Raw genomic sequence first — 12,469 nt, 5'->3', positions numbered from 1 at the left:
TCGAGAGGAGCTTACCAGACTTGTGCACAGGTTTCCAAGTGCAGTCACACCATAGATGTGTTCAATAATACTGGCAGTTTTGTTTTCGGTCCTAGGGATCCCTAGCCTTGAAGGACATGTGGGTTTTCTTTCTTTCTTGTTTAGTTTTCCATTTACATACCTCACCTTTAGAATCCTGTTTGCTTGAGACAGAGCCTCTGTGGCTCCCATTTTTCTATGCTGACTGGGGCTGATGGGATTTGGCTGCCAAGCTAGGGAAGTCCTGTATGCAACTCTTGACTCTCAAAAATGACTTTCTTGTAACATAATACATACTATAGAATGTGGCAATTAAAGTATATTCAGAAATAAGATCTGTCAGTCACTTAACCCTGGTGTTCCGGACAGACTGTGAACTCTACTTTCATATTTAAAATGTCTGGCTCTGATATTGTATAGCTTTTAAGAACAGTGCATACATTTGTCATTGTTGATATTAACTGTTTGTTCAGGGTGAGATACAGAAGTTTAAACTTAATGCCCCATCTGTGACACTGGCTAAGTGCTGCTGTTATCTTCTAAGGGTTCTTAAAAGTCCTTTGGCCTCTTGGATGAATAAAGGACCAAAAGACAAGTCAGACGGATAGCTAGTTGAGCTTTCATCTGAATTTAGTTACACGCTTCCTAGGAACAGTTTATATATTTCCATGTGTGGCAAAATGCTACTTAGAACTGTTGAAAAAGCAGTTTTAAGTTGCTTTGGCATTAGGTTGTGTGGGTTATGTGGTAAATGAAACTATGATAAATAAAAATAATTTTATTTAAATTTTTATATTAAAAAATAGACACACACACACGTGGATATATACACACAGAGAGAGTATTCTATTTTAGCTTTATTACACTTTAAGAGGATAGTAAGTGATAAAATTATTAAATATTGTATGCAAAAATAATCAGCATTTCATTATACACAGGGATTTTTTTCAGCTGGAACTCACCCGAACTCAGTTCCAGCATCTCTCAAGTGGGCACCATTGCTATTATAAGAGAACAAGAGAGGTGTTCATGGTGAGTTCCAGCACCTCTTTTTCTAAAAAAAATAGCACTGATTATACAAATGGTATCACTCCTGTTATAAGAAAAAAAAAACCCTGCTTCTTTTCCCTTATGGGGTACCCAGGAGCCCATATAGAGTCCTTTTGTAGGTTCTCTGTTGGTAGGAGAAAAGAACAGAGGCCAGCCAGAGACTATTGAGAAGCAAAGCAGCTAGTAAGCCTGATCTTTATTAAACTATTGCAACAGGGTCCTCACTCACCACATGCCGGAGGGAGGAGGAACCCAGAAGAATGGTGTGCAAGCCCTTATATAGACTGTTGGAATTGCCCACCCTGGAGCCCAAGACCATCCCTCAATACATCATACATACATCACAGAAGGGGCGGTCTACAGCAGAAACCTGTCTGGCAGGAAACCTGTTGATGAGTTTACCTGGAGAGCCTGGCCATTCTTTTGTGATGGTAAATACTTAATTCCTGAGTCCAGATCACAGGCTCACCCTATTCATACAAGGATACACCCTTAAGACAGGATTTGTGAGCAAAGAGACAAGGGGGGCGGGTTGATTTCCCATTTCCTTCCTCCTTGCAGAGGAATATTTGAAAGAGTCAGAATGGCTTTAGTCACTGAAAGAGTCAGAATGGCTTTAGGACTTCCTTCCTATACTGTTTCAGACATGTGGTCTATATATTTGTGTGTGTGTTTGCTTAGTACATTTTTGAACATTTATTTTATATCTTAGACCTTATAATTCTCATAACACTCCTGTTATGCTCCAAAGGCTTGCTGGAACAAATAGGCTTTAAACTAGTTATGATCTGAATGAGCATAGCTAGGGGGCAATATGATCTCTTTCCTGGAAAAGGGTGATCAGGGCAGATTCAATGCCGTATCTAGCCATGAAACCAGACTGAAAGCAGCCCATGTAATCCAAGACCACTTGCAGTTGGTCCGACACTACTCTCTCGATCACCTTGCCCAGGAAAACTGCTATGGTAGTTGCCTATAGAGCGGAATGGGCAATGTATGGCCCTCCAGATGTTGTTGGACTATAACTACTATCATCACTGACCATTGGCCTTGAGTTGATGGAAGCTGGAGTCCAACAACATCTGCCCCTGCTGCTGCCCCTGCTGCAAAGAATACATAAAGCGCTCTATATGTCAGAAATCAGGAACCTGTGTCTTTCCTAATGTTGTTTGACTACAGCTCCCATCAGTGCTATCCACTATTGGAAATGGCGAGAGATGATCCAACAATATCTGGAGTGCCACAAGTTCCCCATTTATGCCTCTAATTTGCTATGGAATCAGTTGCTACAGTAATCACCGGGGGAAGCTTTGATTATTGTATAATAGATTATTTATAGAAAAACCTCTTAAAATGCTTTATTTTCTGATAAATTGTGCTGAGCTGCAACTCTTAAGATTATTCTAGGTGAACGTACTGAAATAGGATGCAGTGGTTGGAAGCCAAGTGTTCCTCACCATTGAGTCCTGGCTTCTTTCACAGCTGTGCTATGTGCTGCATTTAGTTTAATACGTAATATTGGAACACTTTGTAATGGTACACACCCACACAAGCACATCCCTTGATTACTCAGCGGCTGATGACTTGCAGCTGAATGCATGAACTGGCTGATATCAGAAGGACACGGTGACAGGTTATTGATCATATATTGAATATATGCCGGGTTTGATTAATGAGAAATTGTCATCCTAATTACTGTATTTTGAGGAAATTGCTTGTATTACCTGCCCTGGAGGCAGAATTTCTGTGTTTTTTTGAAAAGAATATAGTATGTTCCTGGAAAAGGAGCATTATTTTAAGCAATGATATCATGCTGTCAAAACACTATATCATGCAGTGGCATGTATAGGTACAGGTGTGGCTACTTATTTTTTAATGCATAGTTTGTTGGGTGTTTTTTTTTAAAAAAGGCACACTGCAACAATACAAAGAATGTATGTGAACAACAATGGAAAAGCAAAACATAGCAGCAAAACATGTCGATTCAAAATACCAGTAGGAAAACCAGACACATGAAATCAAAGCCAAGAAGAAAAGAAAGAAGATTTCAAAATAAGAACGAATAAAAAACAAATGAAGAGAAACAGAGAGTTAGAAAGGGAGAGCCCACATGGCATACAACTTCCACAGACAGCTCTAAGTAGGAGTTGCAGATGTCCCAGAATTTATTCTCTTTGAATAGTTTGGATTTGATATCCCGCCTTTCACTCCCTTTAAGGAGTCTCAAAAGGGCTAACATTCTCCTTTCCCTTCCTCCCCCACAACAAACACTCTGTGAGGTGAGTGGGGCTGAGAGACTTCAGAGAAGTGTGACTGGCCCAAGGTCACCCAGCAGCTGCATGTGGAGGAGCGGAGACGCGAACCCGGTTCCCCAGATTACGAGACTACCGCTCTTAACCACTACACCACACTGGCTCTCACCTGATTAAAAAAAAAGTAGCTCTTTAATATGTATATATTAAAAACTTTAATATGCTGCAAGGAAGAAAGGTCCTCTACTCAATGAATGGCTGGGGGAACCATTTGATCTAGTGTTGTAAGACCAGTCACTTGACTACCAGTAAAGTGGGTAGTGTTCAACCACGGTGTCCCTCAAGATACCATGAACAGCTGAAAAATTTTGAGATTTCCCTAGGGCCAAGTTAATATGAATAAGAACTTCTGCCTCAAACAAGACCACTACAGGGCAAGACCAGATCATATGTTTCAGTGCTGCCCCTGCCTCAATACAGCGCCAACACACATCACTAGATATAACACCCATGGGGAGTCAGTGTGCCCTAAAACAAGCTTATGTTGGATAAGACTTAGCCTAACATTCAGGGAATGAAAGGACTGCCTTTTTAAAGTTCTCTGGTCTGTGTTAATTTGTAACCAAAGTTTATCTGATCACTGAAATCTTTAAAGATGGGTATGAAGCTCTATAGGCAGGAAAATAAACAAAGTCTCACTTTTTCCGTTTGATAGGAAGTCCATTATCCTGAATGATATCAGGAAATGTTTTAGTGAAAAATAGATGTGAGCTAATGTACAGTAGTGCCCCGCAAGACGAATGCCTCGCAAGACAAAAAACTCGCTAGACGAAAGGTTTTTTCGTCCGCGATTTGCCTCGCAAGACGAATTCCCCTATGGGCTTGCATCGCAAGACGAAAGCCCATAGGGAAATCTCCGGGGACCTCTTTTAAATGCTAGAGGTGGGGAGGAAAGCCTTTCCCCCCCCCCTCCGGCCTTCAGAAGAGGTCCAGGAAGGCTGGCGGGGGCCAAAAGGCTTTGCTCCCCAGGGCCAGCATTTTAAAAGCAGTCCGGGATAGCAGGGAAGCGCTTCCTGCTATCCCGGACGGCTTTTGAAGGCAGGAGAGATCCGCGAAGCCTGGGCGCGCTGCGCGCAGGCTTCGGCATGCCGGCAAGTCTCCGCCAGCAGCGGCAGAGCTGCCGCTGCTGGCAGAGAGATCCGCGAAGCCTGGGCGCGCTGCGCGCAGGCTTCGGGATGCCGGCAAGTCTCCGCCAGCAGCGGCAGAGCTGCCGCTGCTGGCAGAGAGATCCGCGAAGCCTGGGCGCGCTGCGCGCAGGCTTCGGGATGCCGGCAAGTCTCCGCCAGCAGCGGCAGAGCTGCCGCTGCTGGCAGAGAGATCCGCGAAGCCTGGGCGCGCTGCGCGCAGGCTTCGGGATGCCGGCAAGTCTCCGTCAGCAGCGGCAGAGCTGCCGCTGCTGGCAGAGAGATCCGCGAAGCCTGGGCGCGCTGCGCGCAGGCTTCGGCATGCCGGCAAGTCTCCGCCAGCAGCGGCAGAGCTGCCGCTGCTGGCAGAGAAATCCGCGAAGCCTGGGCGCGCTGCGCGCAGGCTTCGGGATGCCGGCAAGTCTCCGCCAGCAGCGGCAGAGCTGCCGCTGCTGGCAGAGAGATCCGCGAAGCCTGGGCGCGCTGCGCGCAGGCTTCGGGATGCCGGCAAGTCTCCGCCAGCAGCGGCAGAGCTGCCGCTGCTGGCAGAGAGATCCGCGAAGCCTGGGCGCGCTGCGCACAGGCTTCGGGATGCCGGCAAGTCTCCGCCAGCAGCGGCAGAGCTGCCGCTGCTGGCAGAGAGATCCGCGAAGCCTGGGCGCGCTGCGCACAGGCTTCGGGATGCCGGCAAGTCTCCGCCAGCAGCGGCAGAGCTGCCGCTGCTGGCAGAGAGATCCGCGAAGCCTGGGCGCGCTGCGCACAGGCTTCGGGATGCCGGCAAGTCTCCGCCAGCAGCGGCAGAGCTGCCGCTGCTGGCAGAGAGATCCGCTGGGAAGGAATCCCTTGGACCCCCGCCGGACTTCAAAAGAGCTTCGGGAAGTCCAGCGGGGGGCCAAGGGATTCCCTCCCAGCCGCCCGCATTTAAAAGCATTCCGGGCAAAGCAGCGAAGTGCGCTGCTTTCCCCGGAGTGCTTTTAAACGTGGGCGGCTGGGAAGGAATCCCTTGGACCCCCGCCGGACTTCAAAAGAGCTTCGGGAAGTCCAGCGGGGGGCCAAGGGATTCCCTCCCAGCCGCCCGCCTTTAGAAGCGCTCGGGGGAACACCTGCCCCCGCCGCCCCACTTCAGAAAGCTGTTCCGAAGTGGGGCGGGCAGGCGGGGACACCTGGCCCCGCCGCCCCACTTCGGAAAGCTGTTCCAAAGTGGGGCGGGCAGGCGGGGACACCCGCCCCCGCCGCCCCACTTCGGAAAGCTGTTCCGAAGTGGGGCGGGGGGCGGGGACACCTGGCCCCGCCGCCCCACTTCGGAAAGCTGTTCCGAAGTGGGGCGGGGGGGGCGGGGACACCCGGCCCCGCCGCCCCACTTCGGAAAGCTGTTCCGAAGTGGGGCGGGCAGGCGGGGACACCCGCCCCCGCCGCCCCACTTCGGAAAGCTGTTCCGAAGTGGGGCGGGGGGCGGGGACACCTGGCCCCGCCGCCCCACTTCGGAAAGCTGTTCCGAAGTGGGGCGGGGGGGCGGGGATACCTGGCCCCGCCGCCCCACTTCGGAAAGCTGTTCCGAAGTGGGGCGGGCAGGCGGGGACACCCGCCCCCGCCACCCCACTTCGGAAAGCTGTTCCGAAGTGGGGCAGGGGGCGGGGACACCTGGCCCCGCCGCCCCACTTCGGAAAGCTGTTCCGAAGTGGGGCGGGGGGGCGGGGACACCTGGCCCCGCCGCCCCACTTCGGAAAGCTGTTCCGAAGTGGGGCGGGGGGCGGGGACACCTGGCCCCGCCGCCCCACTTCGGAAAGCTGTTCCGAAGTGGGGAGGGGGGGCGGGAACACCTGGCCCCGCCGCCCCACTTCGGAAAACTGTTCCGAAGTGGGGCGGGGGGGGCGGGACACCTGCCCCATCCGCCCCACTTCGGAAAGCTGTTCCGAAGTGGGGCGGGGGGCGGGAACACCTTCTGAAGGCGGGCAGGGGGCGAAAGTCTTTGTCCCCCCTGCCTGCCTTCCCAGGGGCTTTTAAATCGCCCCGGACAGCGGAGAAGTCCTCCGCTGTCCGGAGCGATTTTAAAATGCCGCTCGCCAGCATTTTAAGATAGCCCCGCACAGCGGAGAAGTCCTCCGCTGTCCCAGGGTTTTTTAAAATGCTGGGGGTGGGAAGAAAAGCCCTTGTCCCGTCCCCCCAGCCTTCAGAAGAGGTCCGGGGACAGACTGTCCCCGGACCTGGTCTGAAGGTGGTTTCCCTAGGAACGCATTAATTGATTTTCAATGCATTCCTATGGGAAACCGTGCATCGCAAGACGAAAAAACCGCAAGACGAAGAGAATTGCGGAACGAATTAATTTCGTCTTGCGAGGCACCACTGTAATTAGTTCTACTGCACATGACAAAGCACTTCCATTTTTATTTTGTTTAAATATTTCTGCCAATTGAGGCAGCAGAAATATAAAACCAAATGTATCATTAGACATAAAGACAAATACCTCAGTCTTGATTAGACTTTTCCAAACATTGGTGTAAGATTCTCCCCCCCCCCCCGGTTTTAAGGCAAGTCTATTAATTTCTCTTTTTTGAATAGGCACTTAAGGTACTTTTAATTCTAAGGCGTTTCAGAGAGGTCATTTTTTCTTACTTAAGTATACGTCTTTTCACAGTGCATCATTTTGTCAACAATCAGTCCCTCTTTTAGGGAAATTGTAGCTTGGTGAGGGGAATAGGGGGTCTCCTAATGACTCTCAGCACCCTCTCAGCACAACAGTTCCCAGGATTCATTGCGGGAAGCCATGCCTATTTAAAGTGGCATGATATTGCTTTAAAAGTATAGCGAGGGTAAGACTTTACTCCCTTTGCCTTTCCCTCAATTGTCACCTAGTGGCAGCCATGACATCAGGCAACCCAAACTGTTTCCATCCCAGCTGGTCATTAGAATGACCATAACTTCAAGAACGGGTTCCTGTACTTGCTTTTTCCCTTCCTCTCTTTTTCCTAGTGTGTCATGCCTTTTAGATGGTAAGCCCGAGGGCAGGGACTGTCTTACTCTAATCTTGTAAACTGTTCTAGGAGCCTTTGGAGCTGAAGGGCAGGGTCAAAATGCGTAAGATAAATAATTGCGAACATTACAGAATTCCGTAAGTTTTTCCATTGATCCTTTTGCCGGAAGCAAAACTTGGAGAAGCTCTGTACCCCTTGAACTTCTCACCTTTTGGGAAAGTAGGTTGACTGTATTATTATAATTTTGTGCCTGGGATCCATTCATATATGCCACAACTGCTTGCCCAATCCCACTGAGAGGTTTGAACTATCACCAAGGATTCTGGCCTTCCTGCAGTCTTGGGATTTATTCCCTTTTATTAGAGGTGTTCAGGGATGCGGGTGGTGCTGTGGGTTAAACCACAGAGCCTACGACTTGCCGAACAGAAGGTCAGCGGTTCGAATCCCCGTGACGGGATAAGCTCCCGTTGCTCGGTCCCTGCTCCTGCCCACCTAGCAGTTCGAAAGCACGTCAAATTGCAAGTAGATAGGTACCACTCCGGGTTTATTGAATCTTTTACAATGGTGCCACGTTCACTTATAACCTTATAAGTATAAGGTTGTATACTTGCATCCTTAACCAATTATCTAATATGGGCATGAAGAAGTAGGTGCACTCTTGGAGCTCTCCAGCCCAAATCAACTTTCAAAGATGGTAATTGATCTGCACACTCTTGTTTTGCATACATGGATTGGCTCCCTCCTTTGAAATGCATAGGACATTGCAACAGCTCTGTATGTGTGCAAAATGCACGTGGAACTTTGGATAGGGTGCTTTTTTAAAAAAGTATCTATGTCTCTGGGGAAGAAAATACTATTATTTTGCTGTTGGTCTGGTAAATGCTTGTGCACATTTTGTTGGTGAAAACTCCTTCATTCCCTCACACACATCCCTCAGACGTTGAGATCTCTTACATAATTTGCAGTGTCCCATTGTAAAAGGTACATTTGCCATCTAAACCAAGGTTACTACGGCTCCCCATCACCTCCCCCTCCCCAATTAGAGAAATTCTTTTCTCTCACTAGAGACTTACGAAATGTCTGCTTAGTTTTCAAGAAAAGGAAGAAAGCGGCCTGGCAGAGAGATCAGTGGCTATATTTTAGTAGAGCTCTTGACTAATTCTGCTGTTTTATGTCCTGCTGCACACATTGAACTGCTCTTGGGCAGGGGGGGGAGGAATCTGAAATACTACTTTTTTTTAAGTGCTAGTCATAACAGGACTTTCAGCTATGCCATTCCTCTAAAATACAGGGATAAGAGGTTTTCCTGTATGGCAGCCCACAGACTTCTATTTCAGACTCCCTGGAAGTGGCTGCTCAAACCATTTGCCCAACAGGCTCACTACCCACTGGGTATATATATATATATATTTATATTTTTAAATTGTGTTTGTGCTCCAGAAAGCATTCCATATTAACATCTATGACATTAGACAGCATTTTGTCCAAAGTAGACATAGCCATGTTTATTGTGGGTCTGGTGCAATCACAAGACAGGTTTTACAGCAAATACCCATTAAACAAAGGCCTAGTATTCGCACAAGGAGATGAGGTGATAAACCTATGTCTGGACTGCACCACTTCAGACAGCGGGTGTCTCCCTGATGTGGTTGTTTTAACATAGAGTAGCAAAAAGCTAGTACAAAAAGGGAGACGGCTGTCCTGCGGGATGCCACCTTTTCCACTGTGCATGAAAATCATGCTCAAGGTTAAGGCCACATCCTCACTATATAGCTAAAGCAATATAATACCACTTTAAACAGTCATGATTTCCGCCAAAAGAGTCCTGGGAGCTGTAATTTGTTAAGACTGCTGAGAGTTGTTAGGAGACTCCTAATCGCAGAGCTTCAGTTCCCAGAGTGGATTAACAATCAGTCCCTCTTCTCAGAAAACTCAGGGCAATGCAGTTCTGGGAGGATAATAGGAGTCTCCTAACAACTCTTGAGGGACGCGGGTGGCGCTGTGGGTTAAACCACAGAGCCTAGGACTTGCCGATCAGAAGGTCGGCAGTTCGAATCCCCACAATGGGGTGAGCTCCTGTTGCTCAGTCCCTGCTCCTGCCAACCTAGCAGTTCAAAAGCACGTCAAAAGTGCAAGTTGATAAATAGGTACCGCTCTGGTGAGAAGGTAAACGGCGTTTCTGTGCGCTGCTCTGGTTCGCCAGAAGCAGCTTAGTCATGCTGGCCACATGACCTGGAAGCTGTACGCCAACTCCCTCAGCCAATAAAGCGAGATGAGCGCCGCAACCCCAGAGTCGGTCACGACTGGACCTGATGGTCAGGGGTCCCTTTACCTTTACCTTTAACAACTCTTGGCACCTTTAACAAACTACAGTCCATAGCAGGGGTCAACAAACTTACTGTGCCTCGCGCCGGTGTGTCCAGTGCTGAGCACGCGGAGGGCGGGGAAGCGTGTGCCCATACGCATGCACACACACTATTTTCGGCGCACTTCTGTGTTGGACAAAATAGCTTATGTGCATGGGCCTCCTCCGACCGGGATATGCACCGGAAATAATGCTTGTTCATGCGCAAATAATGCGCATGCATGCAAGGTATTTCCTGTGCTCCTCTGACCCGGAAGTGGGCAACTGCACAGTGCAGCACCGGTAAGAGCAGGCGGCGGCGGGGGGGGGGTCGCCGCGGGCCAGATAAAAGAGTTCCTCGGACCTTATCCGGCCCGTGGGCCTTAGTTTGGGGGCCCCTGGTCCATAGGATTCTTTGAGGGAAGCCATGAGTATTAAAGTGTTATCATGGTGCTCTAAATGTGCAGTACTCATGTGACCTAAGAAAAGTCCTGCTGGATCAGGCCAGTAGCCTATCTAGCCCAGCATCCTATTCTGACAGGGACCAGTCGGATGCCCCTAGGAAATTCACACGCTGAGCGCAACAGCTCTCTTCCCAGTTGTGAATCCCAGTTGCTGATACACAGAACCAAATGCTGGTAAGGAAACTGGGTGATTAGTCTAGGACAGGGGTCAGCAACCTTTTTCAGCCATGGGCTGGTCCACTGTCCCTCAGACCATGTGGTGGGCTGGACTATATGGGGGGGGGGGAATCAATGAATTCCTAGGCCCCACAAATAACCCAGAGGTGCATTTTAAATAAAAGCACACATTCTACTCAGGTAAAAACACTGTCCATGGGCTGGATTGAGACGGCTATTGGGCCAGATCCGGCCCCCGGGCCTTAGGTTGCCTACCCCTGCTCTAGGAAGTAGGAAGGCCCATGTGGAAGCAAGCTGACTCAAGGAAATGGGCTGGATCAAGATTTTCTCAGAACAATAATTGTTTCTCCATATGAGGAAAATGGCATTTCATTATCTCTAAGGTACATGCAGAAGAAGAGCAGATCCGCAATGGCCCACAGTGAAGGATTTGTGCAGGATGTGTATGTGGAATTTGGAGGCTAAAAATTACTTCAAGAGAAACGAATGATATGTGGAGACAATCCAGGCATGGAAGAAGACTGATATATTGGCCCTCTCGGGAGATCAATATTCTGGTGTAGGACATAAACAATTTAGGACACTAGTTCCTTCACCAAACTTAATTTTTGTTGGCTTTTTTGTTGTTGTTATTCTAGTTAACATGCTTACAAATGGTCAAATCTGAAGCTTATTTTTCTGTAATAATCAATAATATCCTATTTGGTGGGGGGTGGGGTGGGGGGTGATTATTGCTTTTGCAAATCCTTGTACCTATACTTTTGCGGTTTGTACTGCCTGGCTTTGTGTGTGTTTTTTAATTTTAGTATAAGAACTCTACCAGACCTACTGTGAGTACTCTCAAGAGTTTTATTAAATTGCAAGGGTGTAGCCTTTGGCAGTACTTAATATTTGCAGTGGTCACTCATTACCTATACTGAAATATTTGTAACAGTGAATTAAAATAGAATTTCTTCAGGTAATATTTATCCTGCACCAGGATTTTCCCTCCAGATTAAATGCCAACAATAATAACTCCCTTTCTTCTGTGTTTTATTCCAGATGTATTTATTTTAAACCAAATTCTATTATGGCTCTGGACTGTTGATGAATTCTGAAATTACATACGCATAGCTTAAAGACGTGACTTGATGCCAAAACCTTTTCTCTAGAGGGCAGTTCACTCTCATGGTCCTGGCCCCCTGGGACGAGAATACTACAGACCTTTTAGAGTTTGTGTGGTTTTGATCCAATTTGCATGTCTGAAACATTCTTGGTCTATTTCCTAGTCCAGGGTCTGTAGTCCTTACCAGTTTGATCCTGGATTTTATTAGTCACAAGCTGTCAATAGGATGGTCTCTGGAACCTTCTAGTAGGTAAATAGTTTTGCTGTACTTCTCCAACCTGGTGCCCTCCAGATGTTTGGGGCTATATATGCTAGGATTCCTAGCCATTGGCCATGCTGGATAAGGCTAATGACTGTTGTAGTCCAAAACATCTACAAAGCACCATGTTGTGAGAGGCTGCTCTTGCACTGTTTTTGAGATCCAATTGCCTTTGCATTCAGCTCTAAAATAGAGTTGCAGAAATTTCCCTGAGGAAAATCTGCTTCTTGCTTCACTTCTGGGGAACCCAGTGTTTGTTTTCTCACATAAATTCTAAGCTGAAATTTATTAGGAACTAGCTTAGACATCTGGGGTGGCAATTACAGGGAGCACATTTGCCTCCCTCCACCCCAATACAGTTTCTGTGGTCTCCTATTTGTATATTCAAGTCCCCATTGCCTTCTGTGGAGAAGGGAAGGCTCTGTAATCTGGAACACCCCCGAGGCAAGGGAACATACTTGCTTATTGCTGGCCTATTGTCCTCAAAGGCTATAGAGGTGGGAAGGCCATGTGAGCCCCACTTCCACATAAGTGAACAGACTAGTCCCTTTTCTCATACATGTCAACATACTCTACTTACATGTATGGGCAGATTTGATTAAAGCCTGACCTGAATTGCAGGATTCAGGCCAGGCAAAGTGTTG

At 48.1% G+C, this 12,469-nt stretch overlaps 1 protein-coding gene across 3 annotated transcripts in view; it reads left to right on the top strand.

The window, feature by feature from the left end:
* CWC27 (CWC27 spliceosome associated cyclophilin) overlaps positions 1–12,469 on the top strand; it is a 113,862-nt gene that overhangs the window by 38,458 nt on the left and 62,935 nt on the right. For 2 of the 3 annotated variants that reach the window (XR_014517071.1, XM_083465361.1), the window contains exon 11: positions 970–1,050. The exons of the other annotated variant lie outside the window; for it this stretch is intronic. Coding sequence is in view for 1 of the 2 variants with exons in the window: in XM_083465361.1 (XP_083321487.1) it covers positions 970–1,050 (81 nt within the window). In the remaining variant the exon portion in view is untranslated. The remainder of the gene's footprint in view (positions 1–969; positions 1,051–12,469) is intronic. 3 annotated transcript variants of the gene reach the window in all.

Source organism: Podarcis liolepis, assembly GCF_965112155.1.
Source record: "Podarcis liolepis genome assembly, chromosome: 11".
In the NCBI taxonomy this organism is placed as follows: Eukaryota; Metazoa; Chordata; class Lepidosauria; order Squamata; family Lacertidae; genus Podarcis; species Podarcis liolepis.
Note: the sequence above shows the minus strand (reverse complement) of the source record. Positions and strands in the feature narration are given on the sequence as shown.